The 18,988-nt window shown below is 37.8% G+C and overlaps 2 protein-coding genes across 5 annotated transcripts in view; one reads left to right on the top strand and one right to left on the bottom strand.

Annotated features, from left to right (window-relative positions):
• Positions 1 to 334: 334 nt before the first annotated feature.
• On the top strand, positions 335 to 14,172 carry mcmbp (minichromosome maintenance complex binding protein). 3 transcript variants are annotated; one of them, NM_212578.1, is given in 16 exon segments: positions 335 to 543; positions 697 to 782; positions 1,101 to 1,241; positions 1,404 to 1,445; positions 2,282 to 2,374; positions 3,271 to 3,400; positions 3,504 to 3,658; positions 3,900 to 3,997; positions 4,087 to 4,256; positions 5,523 to 5,646; positions 6,065 to 6,182; positions 6,297 to 6,462; positions 8,055 to 8,188; positions 8,735 to 8,899; positions 8,980 to 9,068; positions 13,744 to 14,172. In NM_212578.1, coding segments are annotated over 16 exon segments (1,896 nt in total). In that variant the 5' UTR covers positions 335 to 485; the 3' UTR covers positions 13,871 to 14,172.
• A 426-nt stretch (positions 14,173 to 14,598) lies between these two features.
• Positions 14,599 to 18,988, bottom strand: part of inpp5f (inositol polyphosphate-5-phosphatase F) — a 29,356-nt gene continuing 24,966 nt past the window's right edge. Inside the window, exon 20 of one of the 2 annotated variants that reach the window (XM_005156876.6) lies at positions 14,599 to 17,841. In XM_005156876.6, the coding sequence (XP_005156933.1) occupies positions 16,728 to 17,841 (1,114 nt within the window). In that variant the 3' untranslated portion in view covers positions 14,599 to 16,727. The remainder of the gene's footprint in view (positions 17,842 to 18,988) is intronic. The other variant, NM_001126432.1, reaches the window with a different exon arrangement.

Below are 18,988 nucleotides of genomic sequence, written 5' to 3'. Positions count from 1 at the left end.
TAAAAAAATTGTAACACGTTAAAGTTAGAAGGCAAACGCACTTTCAAAACGGCTACGTTAATTGTTAAGTTTCAGCGTAAAGGCTGAAGGTTGTCATACCTTAAAATAAACACAACTATATTTTTTATTGTTATTGTCTTCTGCCTTATTATTCATTATTTTAATTAAGTAAGAAATATATTTTTGTTTATATTATACAAATTTAATGCATTTATAATTATAGATTTTGATGTATTTAAATAATTTATTCCAGGAAAGAGTAATAAAGTAAATCAGTTTCTGCAGTTGCTACAATGCAAATCGGTGAACTACTGCCAAGTCTACACAGGGCAGCGAATGCAGGCACGTTGGTCACGTGTTAGTTTCATGACGCAATTTTCCCGCCACGGTGTATTGTGCCGTGCTAAACTCTGAAACGTGTTTACTGTAGTACACGTCAAAGGAGTATTACTTTTAACTTTGGTCTGTTTCTGAATCCTGCAGCGATGCCCACTACTCATGACTGGATCAATAACCCGCTGGGTGTTGTTGACGGGCTGTTTGGTAAGACAAAATGTGTGTTTTTGTACTAATATATGCAGTTCAGAGATGAGCCATGTGACCCGTGTCATGCTATGCTTTTAAATCGCTCTGTACATGTGCTGACAGTAATTATATTGTAAATAACCTACGTTTTTTTGCTTTATGCTCCCACAGCCCAGAGTAACTCCAGTCCAGACTGGGAGAAGAAAGTTGTGGAGTATTTCAAAGAGAAACTGAAACTAAACGACGCTCATACATGGGTAACTGTCATAAAGCAAATGTTTTTGTATATTTTGATACATATGAATAACTTTATGCGATATTCTGGCAAGATTATGTGGATATGCTTAATTTTAGGATGTTCAAATTTATTGTTCTATATAATTAAGCTTTCTGGAAATTATATTATTACATTGCAATAAACCGGTTTCTTTTGTTATGTAGACTTGCCTGGTCCTAATCTATCATTCTATTCTGCACAGCTTTGTGTAAACACAGGGTTGTAAGGGTAGCCATGATAATTGTCCATAATGAATGGTTATGGTGAGGGATCACATGTTTGACTGTGGTTTCTTTAGGTTCCTTCTCTGAATGATGTTCCTCTGCACTACCTAAAGCCCAACAGCCTTGTAAAATTTCGTTGCATGGTCCAGGATATGTTTGATCCAGAGTTTTTCATGGGTGTTTATGAGATGAACGATCCCACATCAAACTCTAAAGTGAGTATTGACTAATAGAAGTAAATTTTTGCTCTTATGTTGTTGTTGTTGTTAAACATAATCGACTACATAGCAATAGCAGTCAATTGTATTGTTTTACAATCTTTGGAGTTTTTAGACAAAAATCTGGTTGAATAATTCCTAAATGTGTCCTTACTACAGCAGGTGAAATGTGGAAAATACAAAGATGTCACAGAGTGCGGGGTGAGTAAATCTTTCACTCTTCAACATGTAAACATACTGTACACGTCACTAACACACTGATAAACAATGTCTAGTAAAATAGCATTATATTTATTTTATATTACACATAGTTGTGAAAAAGAAAATCAAGCATGTATTATTTAAAATCTGGCTTTGATTTGTATGATTATGCTTAAACAGACTATTTTATTCAGTGCATTTTACTAAAGAAAGCACAATAAAAATCCCAATAAACAATATACATCTTACACATTGCAAAAAAGTTAATATATAAACATGAGAACAAAAATAATTTTAAAACTCATTCAACATTTTCTTTAAACATTTGTCCAGTAAATATTATAAATGGTTCTGTTCCCTTTTTGTTAATTATTTTAAATAGAGGAACTGTTTTTCTGTTTTCTTCACGACATTGATCTGAACTGATGGATTAGAACTAAATTTACTAACTATGTGTATTAGAACTAAAATGTATTCCTGCAATGCTGTTTGTTTAAAAGCCTTTACCAAATGTCAATGTCATCAGTGGGTAGTTTAGAAACTGGCATAAAACATATGAAAACATTTTATTTTGCGCCTTTACAGATACCTTTGCTGAAAGTTCTAGTCAAACTCCTCACTGACATCATCATAATAGAAACGTTGGACATAAGCCTTTTATGACTAAATGAGAAAATTGCACAATTAAAAAAAATAGATATTAACATGTAGTTAACAACTCCGAAATTCAAAATAGTTCAGATTGATCTGCAACATAATATCAACATTAAATGGACTTTGAATTTTTGTCAGCAGCTCTATATAAATTATAATAACAACTGTTCTGTTTTTATCAGCAGGTGGACTTTAACTCAAGAAACACAGTGACTTCAGAGAGACAGACGTTTTACTGTGTCCCGATCCCAGGAGAATCCAATTGGGTCAAGGAAATATCCTTTATTTGAAGCTAGGATCATGTTTACAATTCAGTTGAGTTTACAAGCATTTTGATTATTAAAAGCAAGTTCACGTATGCACAAATATGCTGATCACTTACAAAAATAAGCTTATTGAAATGACTTGTTCTGGTATACATGCAAACCATAACCAGCCAATGCAATCAACCATCGTTAATGAGGCTTTGGGTTCATCTAAAATTGCACACCGCCCTATTTTATAGTATGTTAAAAGCGATATGTGAGGTGATTACTAAGTCTGAATTTAAAGTACTTGCAAAAAGTATATGAGAATACGCAAATTGCCTATTACTTATAGTGAGATCCTGAAGTGCGCATTCAACAGACACTTCACTATCCCATGAGGCCGATTTCAGCTTTTGTTAATAAATCTGTGTTATTTTCTGGTAGTGGCATCAACCCCAAACAGTTTGCCAATGTAATGGGGTATTTTTATTTTTTTTTATGTTGGTTGTCCTATTAAATAAATCATTAAAAACTCAAGAAGTGTATTGCCATCTCAGCAAAAGAACACATTTAATATACAAGTCTTTGTTTTTAAATGCTTTTTAGTTTGCATAATATTTTCTCCTCCCATACTGCAAAACATTTTTCTCTCTCCAAGTGTTTAAACTGACAGTAAACATTTGATTTGTGATGTGACTCACACATCACATGTGCATTTCAATAAACCAACAGAAAGCAGTTTAATACAGGTTCATGCAGAATGAAATTGGCATCATGGGGCAAAATCTGGCGTTGAGGGTCAGTTTATGCTTATATAAATGACTTAAGCATAATTTCATTGAATTGAACATGATTAAGTTCAAGTATGTGAATTTTTACAATGACCAATATGGAAGTTCATCACATCTTTAACAGCCCAGAACAGCTATGCAGGCACTAGTCAGGCACGAGTGGTGCCCTCCACTTCCTACGTCCCCAACAGGCATAAGCGCAGCTATGAAGAAGACGATGAGATGGACACGCAGTGCCAACAGACCAAAGATATCAGCCAAGGTAAGAAAGAATAATTAACCTTATCAGTCTGTGAGCATGTAGACTGTTTTGGTCTACCAATGATATATAAATGTTTAGGACTAAAAGGTTTGTCATTGAACAGGAGCTCAAAGCTCTTCTGAGTCTCACGGCAACACTGAGCCGAAGCGTCAAGAGACCGAAGCCCCCAGTCAGGACTCGTCTTCATCACACTGCACATCCAGCCTGGATCTCAACTTCCCTTTGCCTGGTGAAAAGGGCCCAGCCTGTCTTGTTAAGGTTTAACTGTTCTTTCATCTTAATCCATTGTCTTGACACACGCTCAATTAAATTATTTTTGTCATAGGTTGTCGTTTTTAATGCGCTGCTTTCAGACTCAAGCCTTTCAGAATCAAGCTGTCTTGAGCAGCCACATGTTAACATAGTAATTTACTTGCAATAATATGATGGTTCGCACCATTGGATTGTTCTCCACCTACACAGACAGTCATATAAATCTAGCGTCTTCTGTAATTGGCAGGTGTATGAGGACTGGGACAGTTTCAAGCTGAATGACATGTTGGAGGTATTTGGTATCCTCTCTGTGGACCCAGCCTTGAGCGTGATTGCAGATGAGAGGTAATCTGGAGCCTTTTTTGAGATGGTTGTAATTGCTATAGGAGGTTCTCTGCAGTTAAACTGTAATATAATGTTTGTCATATTTTCAGAGAGGCATCTTCATTGCTGGACCCCACAGAAGGCATGGAGACTATGGAGGAACAGAGAGTTCACAGCCCACCAGCGTCACTTGTACCACGACTGCACATGCTGTATGCTCAACCTCTAGCGCACAACAACCCACTGCTGCCCTCTAGTCCACTGGAGAATAACGCAGACTGTAAGATATTACTTGTGTGATTTGGGATTTGCTCATTTTAGTGAAATTTATACACTCACCACAGTCACTTTATTATTTACACCTTGCTTGTGTTTAAGTTGACATTTTTATTTAAATTCTTTATTTAACAGGGATTGTGGACAATCAAAAAACTGCCCCAGAATTAGCTACATAGCTACATAGCTGTGTTTTATTATGATATTTTGATAATGTTTTTGTTATATAATTTGTATTTTCCTGCCCAGAATTAGCTACATAGCTAATTCTGGGCAGGAAAATACAAATTATATAACAAAAACATTATCAAAATATCATAATAAAACACACACTTAATGGTCACACACCTGAAGCATTTTAACCAGCATTTCAAATGCAGCTTGAACTTGGACTCTGTCTTATGATAATTGGTAGATTATTCCATTTACAAACAACTCAGTGACCCTAAAATTCTTCAATCAACTCTTGATGAAACAATATCCTTCAATTTGAGTTTAGTATTAGGACTTATCAGGCACTTTTTTCATTGCAAGATGTAGCACACTATGGCTCACTTCTGGGGGCTTTTTCACTGCAATCTACCTGGTACTAAAAAAAGTACCATCTCGGGTGAGGTTTCAAGCAAGCTGTACCATCACTGAGATGTGACGTATACACACTACTGATCACTAATTGATCACTTTTGTGGTCATGAGACACCAAACCTGCTATATTTAAATAGTCAGCTGCAGCCACAAACCATTTTTCTACCACTGCAATTAAAAGGCATTTGAAATGACCACATTGTGGTCGGCATAGAGGTCCAGACATTTCTCATCAGTAGCTGAGGAGTGGCTAGAGATAGTTGTGTGGCAATCTGGTATAGGCAACAGTGCAAAGTTCCTAGTCCCCTAAATCACATTTCTTTCAACTTCTGAAAATCATCTTGAGCATGTCTACAAGCCTAATCAATGAAGTTGCTGCTATGTGATTGGCTGATTAGAGATTTGTATTAACGAGTATTTGAACAGTAATACATAATAAAGTGGTCAGTGAGTGTGGATTATTATAGTATTAAGTAATTGTGTAAGTGTGTGTGTGTGTGTGTGTGTGTGTGTGTGTGTGTGTGTGTGTGTGTGTGTGTGTGTGTGTGTGCGCGCGCATTGTACATGTTACCATTGTAAATATATTACAAAATGATGACCAGATAGTGAGAAGAATTAGTATCAGCTGTTGACAATCCTGTTTCAAGTCCAAATGATGGCTTTTTTGTGTGTGTACATTCTCCAGATTTGAGTTGTGTTCTTGGCGAGCTGGCTTCAGTCCGAGCAGAGCTGCTCACATTCTTTACACATATCCTGATGGGAGATTCACTTGCTGCAGAGTTCCTCATTCTCCATCTCATCTCCAATGTGTATGTTTCTTTTTGTTTATTCTGAGTGGCTTTGTTGAGCGCCTTATGCATGCATACTATTCTGCAAATTCCGACTTGTATTCTAATGAAAATAAAATAAATGCAAATAAGAATGATTTTTTTTCCACAATGATGCCTACATCATCATATTATCTTTTGGAAGAAACCAGCAAATATAATTTGCTGGTTGAATAAAAGTAACTTTAAGTAAGAATTTTCCTGAGGTATGGATGATTTCGGACTTGACTAGTAATTTATATAGCATATTTTGTTTTGGGATGTTCCTTAAAGTCCTTAAAGACGTTTTAAGATGATTTTCAGCTTCAAGAAAAGTGAAATGTTTTCTACACAAACCTTGTAACCCACAGCCCTTCAGACTACGATTCATAAAGATTTACTATGTCTTTTTTTTTTACAGATACAGCAGACGGGATGTTCTTCCTTTGGGCAAATTCACATTGAATCTCAGTGGCTGTCCTCTCAGCTCTCCATTCACAGAGCATCTCTTCAAAGTCATCCAACAGCTTGTGCCATCTGTAAGTCATCTACATTGTAGATCTTTCTTGCATTACCTCTATTATAGATACAATTGATTATATACGACAAGCAACACTACTACTTTTTAAACATGATTCCCCTTTTTTTGCTAGTCATACCGACTATCAATGAGCCTGCATAATATGAACACCCAGCGCATGGTGCCTCGGAAAGACTACACCGCTAACCGTCTAGTGAGCGGGACTCTTCAGCTGGCCAAAAACACATCATTGTTTCTGGATGAGACGCAGTTGGAGCAGGGCCAACTGGACTCCACAGGTGAGAGCACTGATTACCGCAGAATACAGTAGGAGTCCAAACGTCTGAGGCCACATTAGTTTAATCCGCTTTATCAGTCTTTAATAATTTGCATGACTCAGTCAGACTGAAGAGACTTCATATAAACACTTCAGTCAATCCAGCTGTTCTCAGTTTGAAAGAATTAATTAAAAAGAGTTGATGTTGATTTAAAAATATATATTGCATGCTCCATGTTGTGATGCACATGTTTTATGAATCCTACAGAAAAGCATGTTATGAGACTATTAGCTTTATAAAAGCTGCACTGATATATATTAGGTATGAAATTGAAGCAGAAATATTTGTTTGCACATTGTAGCTCTAGTGGCATTGTTTGGAGTGTTTGTTTACACTCTTACTGGCAGAGGCTGTTTGCACTGACTCTGCCCACTAGTGTGCGGTGTAAACAGTTAAAATGAATGTCAATATTTTCTTTTGTCAGCAACAGTGTGTAAAAAGTAAGATGGTTGTAGGGGAAACTTGATGCAACAGACTTTTAAGTCTTAGCAAAATGTCTTAACAAAAATGAATAAAATGTAGGGCTGGGCTATTTGGCCTAAAATCAAAATCTCAATTTATTGAAGATTTTAACTCGATTTGCGATTAATAAATGATTATTTTATTTGTTTATTTTATGCCCTCATATTTCCTTGACAAGTTTTGTTCAGTAAATATGCTCACATATTACATACCAGAGGTTTTTGAATGAATGGTGCATTTGTTAATTTTAAAATAATTGAAAATGTCATCTCAATGCATCTTCCATTCATCGTCAATGTAGTCTAAAGTAAGTTTCAAGAATGAGTCCATCGTCCTACTTGAGAGAGATCAGATGTGGCTGCAAAGTAGCCACAGAAGTATAAATCAAGGCTTAACCGAGCGGATAAAGAAAATTGATGATAGTAAAATGCTACAAAAATACAGGTTTTTTTTTTTCCCCCATGGTCTTTAAATTTAATATGATATGAATTCTGACTGCAGAATTGCAAACATACCTACTGGAAATCAGGGATTTGAACTTAAATATCTGGTAAAATAGATTTAAAGACAAAAAGGTACTTTAAAATGTATAAAATTCATTTGCCTAATGTCTATGACTGTCTCAGATCAGGCATGATCATTAGGCTTTAGATAAACCTGTTCATGCAGCTTGAGAGTGTTGTCTAAACATCGTATTAGTCATTTATAAAGCCTTTTAGACTTTAACCATTGAAACCTGTAGTTTTAAACAGTACTTTAAAAGATATATATATACAGTAGCTGCTGCACAGATATGCCATGACTGCATTTACAAAAGTATGCTTAAATACTGGGAGATGGTGTAGATCAGAGCAGAAATTATTTGGTCAACAACACAATTTTAACTTAACTTAAGAGGATCATCAATACCCTTGACATTCTGTGTTAACATAAGCACTCATTATCTGGCCTTTCTCAGAGACAATTGCATGTCTAAAGGAAGTGTAAACATCCTTTTCTGCAGCGGCTGGCATTTCCTTTGTATCATGATGATGTGTTTTCTTGCGGATTGTTCAAAACCAGGTTTTGTGTGCTGTCTGTCCCTGCTGTAGGTGTGCGTAATATCACTGCGCTGGGGAACCTGATCTCCTGGCAGAAGGTTGATTACGACTTCAACTACCACCAGATGGAATTCCCTTGCAATATTAACGTGCTTATCGCGTCCGAGGGCCGATCGCTCCTCCCGGTAAGAACATCAGGAGTCGCTTTCAGTCTTTTACTATTCAAATATTACCCTGATGTGTTGGGGTGAATTAGAGAGACCGGAATCTTAAATTCCAACAGGTGAAAATGACTTGTGGCTGAATGCCTCTCCCATAGGAGTTGTTTCCATCCGGCCTAATATTTCCATTGCAGTCCAGAGGGCTGCTGTCAGCTGCCCGGCTGCACGCCAATCCTAGATTCGCTGTGATGCTAACAGTCTGTGGAATGTGCTGTGCTATTCCTGTACTTCAGCTCTCTCTAGTTGCCATGGTGGCAACTCCAGCACAAGGGCATCAGAGAGAGAGGGGGCAGGACAGGCCACTTATTTAATGGCACCCAGCTTGATGCGCTGTATTTTTACAAAGTTTAAAAAAGCACTGATGGTTTATTAGGAGTAATTTCATGACTCATTAATGGCTTCTGACATTTCTGCACAAGAGAACTTGAAATATCAGAGCTCAGTGATTTTGAAAATGAAAGGAGTCATTAGAAAAAGCATTTCACTGAGATTTCTGTGGCTGTTTTGCAGTCTGACTGTCAGGTTCACTTGAGGGCCTCTCTGAATCCACCTAACCTGGAGGAGTATCTGAGCGCGGTGCAGGTGGCACAGGTTCCATCCCAGCTCAACAAGTACCGTGTTTACCTTAGTGTGGCGCGGGCTCTGAACTACACCATTTCAGATGAGATCACAAAGGTCAGCGTTCTGTTCAAAATGTGTGTCTGGGTGTTTTTTTGTTATGGTTTCTTGTCTAATGTTGTGCGGTTTACCTACAGGCTGTGGAAGAGGACTTTGTAGATATGCGAAAAGATGATCCTCAGAGTATGTCAGCAGAAGACCTTCATAGACTGCTGGTTGTTGCAAGGTGAGGTTCTTATTCAGCAAATGTGATTAAAAATGGGTTGCTTTTTTTTTTATATAAAAGAAAAAATGATAAGTTTTATTAGTTTGATTTTGATCAAATGGGATACCATTAAAGTGATAGTTTTATAGTAATTAATTTTTTTATAGATAGTAAAATTTTGTCATTGTTTATTCACCCTTTTCTTGTTTAAAACCAAATACATTTTTTTTCTTCTGTTAAACACAAATGAAAATGCGCTTAAGTGGTACCCATTTAGTACTTCTTTAGTCGTTTTTGTCCTACTATTGAAGTTGATGGGTCCCAGCAACCTATGGCAAGCCAGTTTGAGTTTAAAGGTTCAGGACACCCCGGAGAATTTCTTTTTTATATTAACAGATGTGTGTGTGTGTTGAGCATCAGTTAAGACAATGTTAGCACCTGTCAGCTTTAATTGTGGGGAAAACTGGATCATTTTGAGCTTTTGTCAGCTAATTTCAGCTTCCGGGTTTAAAATGATTTTTGGGGTGGGATCAAAATCGGCGACATAGCGCAGTACTGCAAGTGCAATGATGACGCGTCGGTTTCTCATTATTATTCATAGCGGAGTTTTCTTATCCTATGAGAAGAGCCGGTTGCTTAATTATTCATGAGACCTGCCAGACTTGCCAGTGTCAAGCCCGAGCTGAGAGACACGGAAACCACGGCACAGTATTTAGCCGTTCATGAAGGCTCATATGTGTTTGTTTCCATGATCCACGGGGTTTGTTGCATGTTTTCCCAGCGATCTTGTCAAGGCCGATCATACAGCAAAGCTGTGTGTGTGCTGCTAGCATTTTTGTCGGGAGAGCAGCACGAGAATTAGAGAATGGCAGGCGCTATCTTTTATCAGGAGTTCGTCCACATTCAGAAACATCGCCGTGCTGCTGTGTTTGCCTAAATCCTTCAGATTACCAGCAGGGTTAATGGTTAAAATAGACAGGTCAGGAGACCTGCTGCACTGAGTCTGCTGGATACGGGGATTGAGGGAGAAGTCCTCATTTATAGTGTTTACATGAACACATTTATCTTTATAATGATATAAATTGTGGTTATGTGTATATGAAATTACGGATAACAAATGTAGCAGGGCATTAAATCACTGTTCATTTCTTTGCATTTTAACTTTGTAAACTATAAACTCATGCATCTCCTCACGGTTTATCTCATTTTGTGAGCTAACTGACAACAACAGTTGTTCGTTCACGTTCTCCCCTGCTGGCTACGCCCACTCCTGCCCGATGCTCGCAGAGCTCCATGCCCATTAATCATGCTTCTTTTGAAAAAATTCTGAAGTAGACTTTAACCGAAAGTGGGGTGTGTCATTGCCCTTTAAAGGCCCGTTCACACCGAGACATTTTTTGCTCACGTTTTCTGTCAACGTTTAACGCCTCGTGACTAAATAAAGCCTGTCAATTTGATTGTGCACACCAGCGCGCAAAACGCCAGGCGCAAAAGTGTCATTTTTAAAAAAATGCCTCATGCTTGTTTTTTTGTTTTGACGCGCGGCGTCAAAACCTTCTCTGCCAATCAGATCGGCACTTTTGTTCACGTGCATGGAGCTGCTGAAGTTATCGTAAACAGCACTTGGAGGCGCTCAAGCTCAAAACTGTCAATGCAAACGCACAATGAAGAAGATGCCCAGAGGCGATATGAACGTGGAGCTGCTTATTGCTCTGTGAACACTAATCATTTCTTCATCGCTGGAGCTGCTGCTTGAACCATCCATGCTTGTTCGAGTCACCAGTAAATTTAACAACATGCGTGTGACTGTGAACTTCTGCTCCTCCACTTCTTCTGTTATAAGCGGGTGTCAGAAGCTTATAGTTGCGCAGCGCCAACGTCAAAAGAGTGATTTATAGGGATGTAACGGTATTGTAAATACCGTCATACCGCAATATTAATTTTTTTCGATATTACCGAAGTCGCATGACTCGGTAAAACTATAGGTCTTCTGAGAAAATTTGCTCAGGCGAATGAAGCGAACGGGACTACAATTCCCATCAGCCCATGCTTGACCATCATCCCTTGCGGTCTGTTGTCGCTACAGATCCAGTAATGCGGAAATGGAGTGTGCTGCTAGAAGCGGGGATGAAAAAGAGCTGTAAAACTCTAAAGCGGGTGTTGTCGCCGCGCGCGTTCTGAATAGCGGTGTTGTCGCGCGCGTACTGAATAGCAGTGTTGTCGCGCGAGTTCTTATCAGCTGTGTTGTCGCGTCGCGTCATATCTCTCTTGTCCCAGAAACCTCAGTCCCAAATGAGAGTTTTTTTTTCTGTTGCAGGGGACATTGTAAATACCCAGAGATACCAGCTTTTACCAGATTATATTTATATGATAATTTTCCTTTAAACCCATCTCTATCTAAGTGAGTGAGTGATTAAATGTTGAATGTGATGAGTTTTCAACAATACTAAATTGAAACTTAATTTTTTTACATGGTTTAATATTTTTTTGTTATTAAAATTGAAGTTCCTGTTTCAAAGCTTACAGATAGATGGCTAATTTGTATGTCATTGACACTTTTGGCACTTTTTTGGAGTATTTTCATAAGTTTTGTTTTTTCCTGTAAATGATTCAATAAATACCGTACCGTGACATTCATACCGAGGTATTACCGTACCGTGAAATTCTGATACCGTTACATCCCTAGTGATTTAGCATACTCTTCTGCTTGACGCCACTGAAAAACGTCTCGTAAAACGCTGACGATAAACACAAACAAAAAACGTCCCGGTGTGTAGGAGCCTTTAGGGTGCTTTCACACTAGCACTTTTGGACCGCACATGGGTTCGCTTGACGTCAGAGTACGGTACGTTTAGCTAGTGTGAACAGTCATCTGAACTCAGGTGTCCTTATGAACTGCACGCGAGTCTGCCTGAAAGAGGTTGTCTAGCATATTGTTCGTGTGAACTCTGGTCCAATTCTGATATGAATTTAATACCAAATAACGGAAGTGAAGCGCCAACTGTACAACAAACTTTAGTTTTCATAATGTTCATTCGTGTGTGTGTATGTCAGTGTACAACCTAACGTTTCCTTTGTGTTCGCCCTGGCTCAGGCCTACTTGTCACAGTGATAATATCAGCTTGTCTTCTCCAAAAACAACTTCTGCAGACATTGCGTTATGTTCTGAACGTTTTTAATATTTTTGCGGCAGATAGTTGCGAGTTCCTGTCTGTATGTCCAAAACCAAAAGATTTAGTAAAAGCAGAACAAATGTTCTTTCCGTTTTGTCGCCTTGGCTTTCGTAGCTGTCAACCACTGTACACACAAGCACATCACAAAGACGCAAACGTACCAGGGATCAGAAAGAAAAAAAAGATGTGTGAACACAAACAAGCCAAGAAGTTGACAAAGGAGGACAATCAAACTTTGGTTCGGACCAGGCAATTAAACCAAGAGTGTGAAAGCATCTTTATTCATTCCCAGAATATGATTTCAAAAATGTAAGTTTATGACCATGTTAATTTCTGACACTGTGAATTAATACTATTAAAACAAGTAATTGTAGATATCAGAAACTACTCTTTTAATCACATTTATAGATTTCAGAAGTAACATGCTGAAATATATGATATCTGAATAGAATATGAATTTATCAAGTCTCGATATCAAGAATTACATTTTTGATTTAAAAAATGCAGATTGTTGACAAAGAATTGCATTTCAACTCATAACAATGTCAGCATTCGCAGAAAATAAATTTCTTGATATCAAAAATGCTGATTGTTGAGATCAACAATTTAATGCTTAATATCAAGAATTTATACCCTGTTAAGCAATAAAAGTAAAAATGGCTAACTTAACAGGAAATGCAATTTCTGATATCAACAATTCAATAGTTGATATCAACAGTTTTTCTAATGATATAATCATCAATTAAATTGTTGATATTTATAACTGTTGATATCAACAGTTAATTTGAATTCATACACTGAGTCTGAATACAAGTCCAAACAGCCAGCGTTCTTCAAAATATATTTTTTGTGTTCAACAAAATAAAGAAACTAAAGGTTTAAAACCAAGAGTGAGAGTAAATAATGAGGTCACTCTCCATTTTGGGTGAGCAATGCCTTTGAAGAAAGCACAATGTATCATCAATTTACTTAGCAGGATGTGCAGTGTTAAGCTGTGATCGTTGATCTGACATGCATGCAGTTTCTCACGGTTAGGTGTGCATGGGATTCATTGGGAAATTGGATATAAGTTCACTTATTGCTTGATACGTGAACCATTTAAAAACATGTAATTTTGGATCTGTGCATTCAGCTTTAGTGACATCAGCTTTTTATGCTTTCTGTATTTAATGATATTCAGCAAATAAACTTATAAACCTATTTCTAAAAGTATTTTAGCTCCACTAACTTCATTACAAATACTTTCTATTTAGCAGTATTCAGAACACCTTTATAAAAAAAACAAAAGCAGAACTGTGCTGCCATTCACTATAAACCTTATTTTTAATATCAAGTCTGAAGTCATTTGTTCTAATCAAATGTGAACTGTGGCTCTGGAAGTGTCTCTTAGGGGAATATATGCAACATGCATGTTTTGCTTGATATTAATTGTAGCATTGCACTGTCACAGCATGTTATGCATGATGAGTTGCTGCTTTTCTGCTGAACAAATAAGTTCAATTCTTATTTACGTTTGTTTTCAGGTTGCTCTCATTGAGTCATGGACAGAACACACTTTCTAGAGACGGCTGGATGAAAGCCAAGCAGCTCGAGGCCTTGAGGATTAGTCGGACACAACAGCAGAAATGTGTGAACGGAAACGAGCCTTAAAATATATTGCTATTTACAACTACCTAAACAGATACCATACTTATTATTTTGGATTAAAAAGTAATGTTTTCATATGGCAAAAAAAACTCTTGTAAAGTTCGTTTTTTTTACTACATTTTAAACCTTTGGGAAAACTTAGACACTGGTGAAGTCGATTTTTGCATTATTTAGTTTTTCATACTTGCCTTGTATATTAACATTTATACAAATATGTAGACATGTAACAATGTATAACTGCCTTACAGCAAATATGTACACTTCTGGCACAAGGGTATTAGGAAAATAAAGTTTTGAAAACTTTGCCTTTATAGTTTTACTGAAATGAGGTCAATGTGACATTAATAAATATAACATCAGCCGAGTTATAATGTTGTATGACTGTAAATGAAAAGCTTTACAAGAAGGCTTGTCAGCATGGTTTAAAATAGCAAAACTCTAGTGCTAACACGTTGATGTTGAATGTCTTGGGCAATGTAACAGCAGATTTTTCCTCTGTTATAACCTGACTGAAGGATCCACAAACCTCTCACTCTGCATTTGAATGCTAAGAATGCAATTTAATGTAGCTCTGGGTACAAGAGGTCTTTCCTAGAAGGAGACACATTACTGTGAGCTGAGTAAACTTGTATTCTAATCAAGCTACAAACTAATCCAAACAACAGCTTCTTTTTTTAAAATATTTTACTTAAAAAGCCTCCCACGTACATCCCATAACATTTTAAAATACAGCAGTTTACACATTATTGTTATTAACATAGGAAAATACTGGGAAATAAGCATGAGAACATTAATTCTGAATAAATATTCTGCAATAAAATGTTAGATACAATGATAAACGATTCACAAAACAGGATGGAGGACGTTCTCTCGAATGGGAAGAGGCTGGAAGTGATGTGCTTAAGAAACGAGACGTAAGACAAAACAGACATGTCAGTTCGGTTACAAACATTGAAAATAAGTGGATTCAAAAGCACTTTGTGACAAGTTGCAACATTAAGATGTTGGGGGAATGGACCACAGGAACAGTGCAAGTCTTTATATGCATAGAAAATGAAACTTTTATACATAACCAAAAACAATCTAACCCCAATACCAAAACAAGAGGAATGTTGGTCAGCGAAAACCCTCATCTTAAGTTGAAAGCAGTCCAGTGCATGCAGTCTTAAATAGTTAAAAAACAAAATAATAAAAGTAACAAAAGTCAGCTTCCCACCAAAACCGCTGATGCACATGTATTTATCACATTGCATAACAGCCACCATATATTAAAGCTCAGACAGTTCCAATCTTGGAAGGTTATTAAAACCACGTACCAGCTTCAGGAATGTCTGAATGTGCACGCAATGCAACAGCATAAAGTTCTGTGCAAGGCAGTGGGTTACACAATGCTACAGTACATGTGAAATGAAGACGAGTAAGAAATGATGTGCGTGAAAAGCGTAACGGCGTGTTCGAAAAATTAACTCTGGCCCAAAGAATACAAGGTTATCATTGATTTCAGTGTGAGATCACAGTGTCTTATTCAGACCTCCTGATATTATGTAGCCCGCAAGATATTGAACTAGTCTTCTGACGCACAAAGATCAATCCCACAAGATCTGCACTTAAATGACATGAAGTAATGCATAATTAAACTAGGATCTACTGGACACCATCCAGTAATGTTCTTTCTACATCTTGAATAAATGGGGTAAGGCCACCTCAAAAGATGATCTAATCCCTTTCGCTTCCCCGTTTTGAACCCAACGACCTTCAAGTCAGAGCGAATCTAAAGACATGGCATAGACGAAACATAAATGTAACCTGAATGAAAACCGGTTCATAGGTAGACTTGTCGAAAACCTGCATTTAGCAATCTGGTAAGGCTTGCTCTTGCCTTTAAGTGTGCAAAATGATGTTTGTCTTGGGTACCTTGCGTCGGACTGGTGTCAAATAATCGTCATAAGTTATGCAAATAACTGTTTTTAGGTTTTAAGAGGTGCTTAAAACAGGTCCAATCTGCATAAAAATATTCCCCCAATGTACGAGCAGAGCTTTGAAAGATAACAGCCGACCATTGTTCAATTATCCCACCATTTACAACAACAAAAAAAAACATTTAAGACTTCGGACAAACAAACAATGTCCATCTTAGTCGCCCGCTAATGCTAAGAAATGTTTCGTTTGACCAAATAGCATGATTACATCAACAGCGCCCAATTGAACTAGAGACATCTTCCTTCAGCTATGATTATGAACTCAAACACGTGTAAATATAATCTTCCATCTATAAACCTCTTAATTGCAGAGTTCTAAAGGAAACTGCTACAGTACTTACATATAATACTTACAGTTGAATAATAAGTCTGACCATTGATCCTACACAAATATTGTGGTCCTATTTTGGGATATAATTTATGACAAACACCACATCAAAGATATCCATAAATATAACTGTACGGTCCGAGTATCTAACATGTAATATTAAGCTGCCCACAGACAGATATTTCAGTTGGGAAAGGATTTCGTTACAGCTACAACAGCCAGTGACCTGTACTGCACAAATGGGTTCAACATGACATATCTAGGTCTTGGGTCTTGACATGCAATAAAACTTGCCTGTCCTAATCTACCTCAAGAGTTACCTACTTAACATGCAAACCAGTGATGTATATATGATGTTTAGGGTTTGACTTGGATTCTGGGGCACTGTTGGATTAATCTTAGACATACTAGTTACTCAACACTGGCTGTAAACTTTGGTTAGGTTAAATGGAGGTGGTGAAACTGGGAGTGCGACTTGACATTAGTGAGCTTATGCTACCGTTATTGTACTGGAAGTTACGATCTAACGCTAAATATGCATCTGCCAAGCGCTCTATATCTGAATGATCCTGGTCTGGCACTGTGTAAACATTGCTCGCAATTCGTTCTCTTGGGTTTCATTGACAGCGTCTGGCTCTGGGCTTTTCTGTACTTTCGCCACAGCAAAGTTGATGCCTTGGGTAAGTCCGGCCTGGGTTAAACTAGCCACCTGTACCATGGAGCTCCTGATTTTCGCAAAGGGAGACACAACACGGCTTCCATTGCTGTCCGCTGAAGAGGGTCCTGTGATGCCTTCTAGACTCTTTTGTGATCCACATGATGTTGCGGAGCCCACAGGCTGGACAGTCAGGAGATTCGCCCCATGGACATTTGACTCCACTTCAAGCTGAGATGGGCGAGGAAGCTGATTTTGAGAATGTGAAGACCCTAGTTTTGCATCAGGAGCTAAGGGAACTTGAGGTCCTTGTGGCTTGGGTGCTGGAGCCACTTCCTCAAACACCTCAATTGGTTTGGTCTTGGCATCCTGTACAAATTGGTGGCAGTAAACATCGATAGGCGTCCCAAAGTCAATCAAAATGGCTTCCTCGGCCTCAGAGGCGGCCCCAGGAGACTGATCTGCGGCAACGGACAAGCTATCCATAGTCTTCTCATCACAGCCTGTGACTCGGATGACAGAAGGCACAGCGATCTCTACGCTGCCAATCGACTGCGAGCGACTGCCAAGCCGAGGTGCTGATGCTACAATTCCACAGCTAGGAAGCACATAGTCTACGTTTTCCCTAGAGCCTGAGCATGGCTGCTCGTCCGAGTTGTAGGAATCGGAATCAGAAGAAATCTCTTCTGAATGTGGGCCATGGTCTTTCAGAGCTCCCGAACCTGTATTGCTATCATGGGTCTCTAAACTGCTGTCTGATTTCCAGAGGTTCATATGCAAATTGGGCTTAAGGAAGTTCACTTTCACCTCAGGCTTCGAGAAGGTCCCCAGTTTCCCCAAGGGTTTGAAGTTTCCAATGTTGACATTGGTCTTCGTCTGCTTCACTTTCTGGTTTAGCGTTGAGAACTTGTTCAAAAAGAAACTTTTGCCTTGAGCCAATCCAGACCCAAGGACTTGGTCCACTGCTTTTCCTTGTATTCCCATTATATCCTCATGGGGTTTGCTGTGTCTCCTAAAACAAAGAGATTAAAGGAAGATCTATCAAGATCCTTGGAAACAGATGCATCTTAAATTAAAAAAAATATATATATATTAAAATAGTATTACAATTTCAAGTTGAGGGGAAAATTATGAGCATTCCTGTGAAATTTGAATTCTTTTTCAAATATTTCCCAAGTTATGTTTAACAGAGATAGGAAATGATTCATACTACAAAATTTATTCTAGAGAAAGTCTTGGCTGGAATAAAGGCAGATTTTTTTAAGGAAACCATGGGAACACTTAGGAAATATCTGAAAATAATTTAAATTTCACACGACGTGGATAATTGATAGTGTCCATCTCTAGGGCACTTTCCAGATCACCATTATCTGGACTTCTTGATATATACTTTTTTTCTTTTTTTATTTTAATAGATTTTAACATGTACAACAGAAATCAAACGTACAAAATAATAATGATAATAATAATACCAATACTAATAATTAAAACAATAAAAAAAACAAGAAATACATAAAATAACAATAAAAATATACAAACATAAAGGTAAATGCATGTACTTACACATTCAATATAAAAGTACATCATTTCCTTGCAATTAGTGGACATTATTCTGTTAACTAAAAAAATTGGCCACCCCCATCAAAATGGTTTAAAGAAATATATTCTAAAGACGATATATCTGGAAAAACAGGAGAATGATGTTGTGTTTTATTGATAAAATTTCTTATTTCTTATGCCGGCAGCTAGCTATCTGCAACTCCCACAAAGTCACCCACTGAAGCTAAGCAGGGCTGCCCCTGCTCAGTACCCGGATGGGAGACCACATGGGAAAGCTAGGTTGCAGCTGGAAGTGGTGTTAGTGAGGCATGTAGGTGGCGCTCAACCTGAGGTCTGTGTGGGTCCTAACGCCCCAGTATAGTGAAGGGGACACTATACTGTCAGTGAGCACCATCTTTAGGATGAGACGTTAAACTGGATGTCCTTCGAAAAGAGTAGGGGTTTAACCTGGCATCCTGGCCAAATTTGCCCACTGGCCCCTGTCCATTCTCATAATTGGCTTCATCACTCTTCATTTTATTCATATATTATTCATATATTGATGCATCTAATCTGAGATATTGGTAAAAGTGAGTTTTTTTCTTTTATCAATCATCAAT

The sequence above is a fragment of the Danio rerio genome, chromosome 13, assembly GCF_049306965.1.
Source record: "Danio rerio strain Tuebingen ecotype United States chromosome 13, GRCz12tu, whole genome shotgun sequence".
In the NCBI taxonomy this organism is placed as follows: Eukaryota; Metazoa; Chordata; class Actinopteri; order Cypriniformes; family Danionidae; genus Danio; species Danio rerio.
The sequence above is the reverse complement of the archived record's forward strand: the minus strand, read 5'-3'. Positions and strand labels throughout refer to the sequence as shown.